We start from the raw sequence: 5,507 nt of genomic DNA, 5'->3' as shown, positions 1-5,507 counted from the left end.
TTATAGTTGGGGAAGGAAATTTCAGAGTTTTTGGTGGCCTTCCTGAGCCAGGATTCAGACACTGCTAGAACATCAGGGTTGGCGGAGTGTGCTAACGCAGTGAATAACTCAAACTTAGGAAGTAGACTTCTGATATTTACGTGCAAGAAACCAAGACTTTTGCGATTACAGAAGTCAGCAAATGATAGCGCCTGGGGAGTAGGAGTGATACTGAGGGCTGCAGGGCCTGGGTTAGCCTCTACATTACCAGAGGAACAGAGGAGGACTAGAATAACGATACGGCTAAAGGCTTTAAGAACTGGTCTTCTAGTGCGTTGGGTACATAGAATAAAGGGGGCAGATTTCCGGGTGTTGTAGAAAAGATTCAGGGCATTATGTACAGACAAGGATCTGGAAGGATATGAGTAAAGTGGAGGTAAACCTAAGCGTTGGGTAACAATGAAAGAGATAGCATCACTGGAGGCACCAATTGAGTCGGTCTCCGCGTGTATGGGGGGTGGGACAAAGGAGCTATCTAAGGCAGGTTTAGCTGGGCTGGGGGATCTACAGTGAAATAGTACAACTAGAAATAACCGAAACAACAATAAGCTAACCATAAACAGGATGTAGTACCGTAAAAAGGAACAGTCCAGCAGACATCAGCTGTATAGCTGAGTTATCATAAGGTCCGGTGAACAGCAATAGGATAGTTCGGAGGCTGCTAAAGCACTAGCGAGTAAGAGGCCACGGCTAGCGTGTGCTAGCAGGCCGGGGCTAGCAGATGGAATCTTCATGGTCGACGTCGTAACCACATCAGACGATTTCGTCGGCAGACCAGTCGTGTAGGATCGACGGGGCTCCGTGTCAACACTAGGTGGTCCCGTCCGGTTGACAGAGAGGTAGATAGCCGGGAGATGGGCCTAGCTCAGGATGATTAGCCAGACCACAGCGTCCATTTTGTTGCAGCTAGCTGGTAGCGATGAATCCGGAGTTAAAGGTCCAGTGATTCAGTGATTCCGGCAGAAAAACTGATATGTTCTGGGTCGATAACGCGCTGTGCAGACTGGCCGAATAATAGTCCAGACTAGAGCTGGCTGGTGAGTGGTGCAGGCCACGGACAATGGTGAAAAACCGCTAACGGTAGCTGATAGCAAGTAGCTAGTTAGCTGGCTACTCCCGTCCGGTAAACCTAGAGGTAGATATGAGCCTGGATCTAGGCTAGCTCGAGGCTAACTGGTGCTTGCATCGGGGGCAGTGGTGATTAGCCAGACAGCAACATCCATTCGGTTGCGGCTAGCTAGTTGCGATCCGGTGATTAATGTCCAGTGCAGTGGCGGCTGGCCGATAGAGGGCGCTAGGGCGCCGCCCCCTTAAATAAAATTATTTTACAAAATAAAAAAATAAAAAAATAAAAATAATAATAATAAAAACATCAGTATGTCAATATTTGTGTGTTTGAAATATGGAATGCACACAGTAATATGTGTAAGATATGATAGAAAATCATATTCGCAACCTTTCCTCTGCCTGTCAAACGCCTCGTCAGCTCTGGGCGATACAGAAAGTGCCCCGAGGAGGCGGGTCTACGTAGCAGTTAAGCCAATTGCTAATTTAAGATATGAATGTATGACATAAAATGTAGTCAATAAGCGATCTTAAATCGAATCCAAGGAGGGCGATTATTTTATCGCCCCAAGCTCGCCCCTGATAAAATAAGGACCGGGGTCCAGTGACGCCATTTTTACTAGACAACAATGGCGAACGCAAACGTTACTCCTCCAAGACCCAACCCTAACTCGGTGAAATCTCTCCTCCAAGATCCGTTTGAGAGGAGAACTTTGTCAGAGAAAGTTCGGGTGAAAGAGCTGGGCCCAGATCAACCTGACCTCTTAATCAGACAGCAGGCTAGCGAGAAAGGGAAGCAGTATATGCGCGGCTTCTCCCGTAGCTGGTACACCAGGAAGGCTTGGCTAGCTGGGTGCACTGATGCTAATGCTTTATTTTGCTTTCCGTGCTTGCTTTTTAAAACGACGGGGTCAGATTCAGCATGGACAGGTACCGGAGTGAGGGATATGAAGCACCTGTCAGAGAAGGTAAAGAAACATGAGAACACCAGGGCACACATGGACAACTCTGTAAAGCTAGCTGTATTAGGAAGGGTGAACATTGCTACGCAGCTGGATGACGGCCACAGGATTGCGGTGAGGAAACACAATGAGGAGGTGGATAAAAACAGGCACATTCTATCCAAAATTATCGATTGTGTGAAGTTCTGTGGGGCTTTTGAGTTGGCCTTGCGTGGGCACGAGGAGACTGACTCCTCAGACAACCCCGGCATTTTCCGGGGCTTAGTGGATTTTGTTGCCTCCCTCGACAGTGTGCTGGAGGAGCACCTGAAGACAGCTACCGTTTTTAAGGGCACGTCAAAGACGATACAGAACGAGCTGTTGGACTGTATGCTGTCAATGCTTAAGGATTACATCCTGGAGGAAGTAAAGAGTGCTGATTTTATCGCCATTCAAGCTGACGAGACGACTGACGTTTCCACCCACTGCCAGTTGGTGCTTGTGTGAGTGATTATCATAGAGCCGTCACAATTATATTTGTTTTAGTATTTTAAAAGGAAAGAGAAGACACAATCAGACGTTGATAATAATGCAGGAAAGTACTACACAGTTTGTAATAATTATTCAGGTGTCCACCAGGTCAATTTCTAGAAGAGGCCTAGTTGTTATTGAATATTAACTTTATTGCTAAGTGAACAGCAGAACAAAATGATGTTGCATCCCTCTCACAAATGTAATAGAAAAAGGCTTTAAAACGTAATAACATCAGTTAATTATGTACATCACAGGTTAAAAGCAGTTACTAGACATAGTTTGTGTGTATATACACACTGTCTGTCTGTCTGTCTGTCTATATATATATATATATAAAAGTCACTGGTTGTGTGTTGAGGGGGAATTACAGTGAGTTAAGAAGTCTGATTGCAAGTTATCAAATTAAACTTTATTTTTTGGACCCAGGGCCTCAATTCCCTCTTTGTGTGGGCACAGCGTATCTGACGAGCAGCAACAGCCCATCAAGCGACGGAGGATGCTGGGACCAGGAGAACAACAGAGGTTGGCTATAGAGGTAAGTTGTGATGTAATTGTCAGTGTTTCCCACCTATAACTTTTTTCAGGCCTGGTAGTATGTAGCCAAAACCCTGAACAATCAGCACCTTGGTAATCATATACTTGAGTTGGACATAGGCATGTGTCAGTCAGGATCACTTGCATCAAAATAGCTTAATTGCAAATTAAAGCTGATGATGTATCTTTTACAGGTATGTGATACCATCCTGAGTCATGCCAAAGAGAGGTTCTCCTTCACCCAGCACCTCATCAGCGCAACACTATTGCACGGAGAGTTGTTCCCACAACACAGTGTGAAGTTCCCCGATACAGCGCTTGAAACAACCGTGGAGGCGTACCCCATGTTGAACAAGGCCAAGCTCAAAACCGAACTGTCCCTCATCTATGAGAACAGTGAGTTCAAGGCTTGTAGTGGTGCAGTGCCCCTGTACCAGTTCTTCATGGAGAACAACCTTCAGAGCACTTTCACAGAGACTGCCAGCCTCCTCAAGATCCTCATCACCACACCCATGACAACTGCTGAGTCAGAATGGTGCTTCTCTACACTGAAAAGGATCAAGACCTTCCTGAGAAACAGCATGACACAGGATCGCCTGAACGCTCTGGCCATGCTCTCCATGGAGAAGAAACTTGTCAGGGACATTCCTGACTTTAATCAAAGGGTCATTGAGAGGTTTGCCACTCAGAAGGACAGACGGGCAAAATTCCTGTACAAATAAGATGACAGACACACACACACAGAGCAGCTCTGGCCGCATGTTTCTTTGTATATAGTTGACCTTAGCATAAAAAATCCAGTTATATATGGTACTCTAGAAAGTCTTAATAGTGTCTTTGCTAATATTACTGTATATAGGTTGTTTTGTATCAATTAATTGTTGCAGTTCTGGAGCACATTAACAATTAGTCACATTTAGTATGATCATAAAATACTGTATGCTATTCTTCCAGTCAAAGGTTTGAGTTCATCCACTTGATATCCATTTCTATATTATACATCCTTTTATACAGTGTAAGATTTCCTATAAACTTTATAATAATTTCATGTTATTGTCCACTTTCCACTCTGTTCTGACAGCATGCCTGTTGCGTTGCCTGTTTACTACCAATGGTGAAAAGTTCACTTTAAATGCAAATGAAAGGCTTGGGTTTGTGTAATATGTTTTTGTGTAAGAATGCCTCAACTTTTTAATATTGGCATTAAATAATTACTGAATGTTTCACTGAGCACTGCTGTCCTGCAGTTTGTGTTAAAATATATCGCGATGGTTACAGGAAAAAAAAAGTATGGCACAGCCCCACCGAGAATATTTTTCACCAGCCGCCACTGGTCCAGTGATTAAATTAATCCCGCAGAAGAAAAAAAAATCCAATGTTCTGGGTGAAATACCGCTAACTGTGGCTAATAGCAAGTAGCTAGTTAGCTGGCTAGCTAGTTTCAACTGGAGATTCTAGATAAAAGGTAAGTCAATAATAGAATCCGTTCCACATTGAGTGAGGCGGGCTGCAGGAAAGTATATTTTGTAGAAGGATGAAAAGTCTGATAGGGAAATATGTACGAAAAATACAAAAAAACAGGGTATTTACAGGCTATTTACAGACACACGACAAAAACAGAACTGCACTACTACGCCATCAGTGGTTTCCAGCTACAATAGCCATTTACAACATTAACAAAACGAGGACATTTCTAAGTGACCCCAAACTTTTAAACGGTAGTATATATATATATATATATATATATATATATATATATTTATATTTATATATACACAGTTGAAGTCGGAAGTTAACATGCACCTTAGCCAAATACATTTAAACTCAGTTTTTCACAATTCCTGACATTTAACCCTAGTAAAAATCCCCTGTCTTAGGTCAGTTAGGATCACCACTTTATTTTAAGAATGTGAAATGTCAGAAAAAGAGTAGAGAGAATGATTTATTTGAGCTTTTATTTCTTTCATCACATTCCCAGTGGGTCAGAAGTTTACATACACTCAATTAGTATTTGGTAGCATTGCCTTTAAATTGTGTTTAACTTGGGTCAAATGTTTCGGGTAGCCTTCCACAAGCTTGCCACAATAAGTTGGGTGAATTTTGGCCCATTCCTCTTGACAGAGCTGGTGTAACTGAGTCAGGTTTGCAGGCTTCCTTGCTCGCACACGCTTTTTCAGTTCTGCCCACACATTTTCTATAGGATTGAGTTCAGGGCTTTGTGATAGCCACTACAATACCTTGACTGTGTTGTCCTTAAGCCATTTTGCCACAACTTTGGAAGTATGCTTGTGGTCATTGTCCATTTGGAAGACCCATTTGCGACCAAGCTTTAACTTCCTGACTGATGTCTTGAGATGTTGCTTCAATATATCCACATACTTTTCCTTCCTCATG

The 5,507-nt window shown here is 43.1% G+C and overlaps 1 protein-coding gene across 1 annotated transcript; it reads left to right on the top strand.

Moving 5' to 3' along the window:
- The first annotated feature begins 2,091 nt into the window (after window positions 1–2,091).
- Window positions 2,092–4,342, top strand: LOC311134725 (uncharacterized protein). Its single transcript, XM_084168496.1, has 3 exons — window positions 2,092–2,548; window positions 3,006–3,114; window positions 3,308–4,342. The coding sequence occupies exons 1-3, from the start codon at window positions 2,103–2,105 to the stop codon at window positions 3,833–3,835; spliced, it is 1,083 nt and encodes a 360-aa protein (XP_084024622.1). The 5' UTR covers window positions 2,092–2,102; the 3' UTR covers window positions 3,836–4,342.
- The last annotated feature ends 1,165 nt before the right edge of the window (window positions 4,343–5,507 follow it).

The sequence above is a fragment of the Coregonus lavaretus genome (assembly GCF_964263955.1).
Source record: "Coregonus lavaretus genome assembly, chromosome: 9".
In the NCBI taxonomy this organism is placed as follows: Eukaryota; Metazoa; Chordata; class Actinopteri; order Salmoniformes; family Salmonidae; genus Coregonus; species Coregonus lavaretus.
This window is presented reverse-complemented; position numbering and strand designations above follow the sequence as displayed.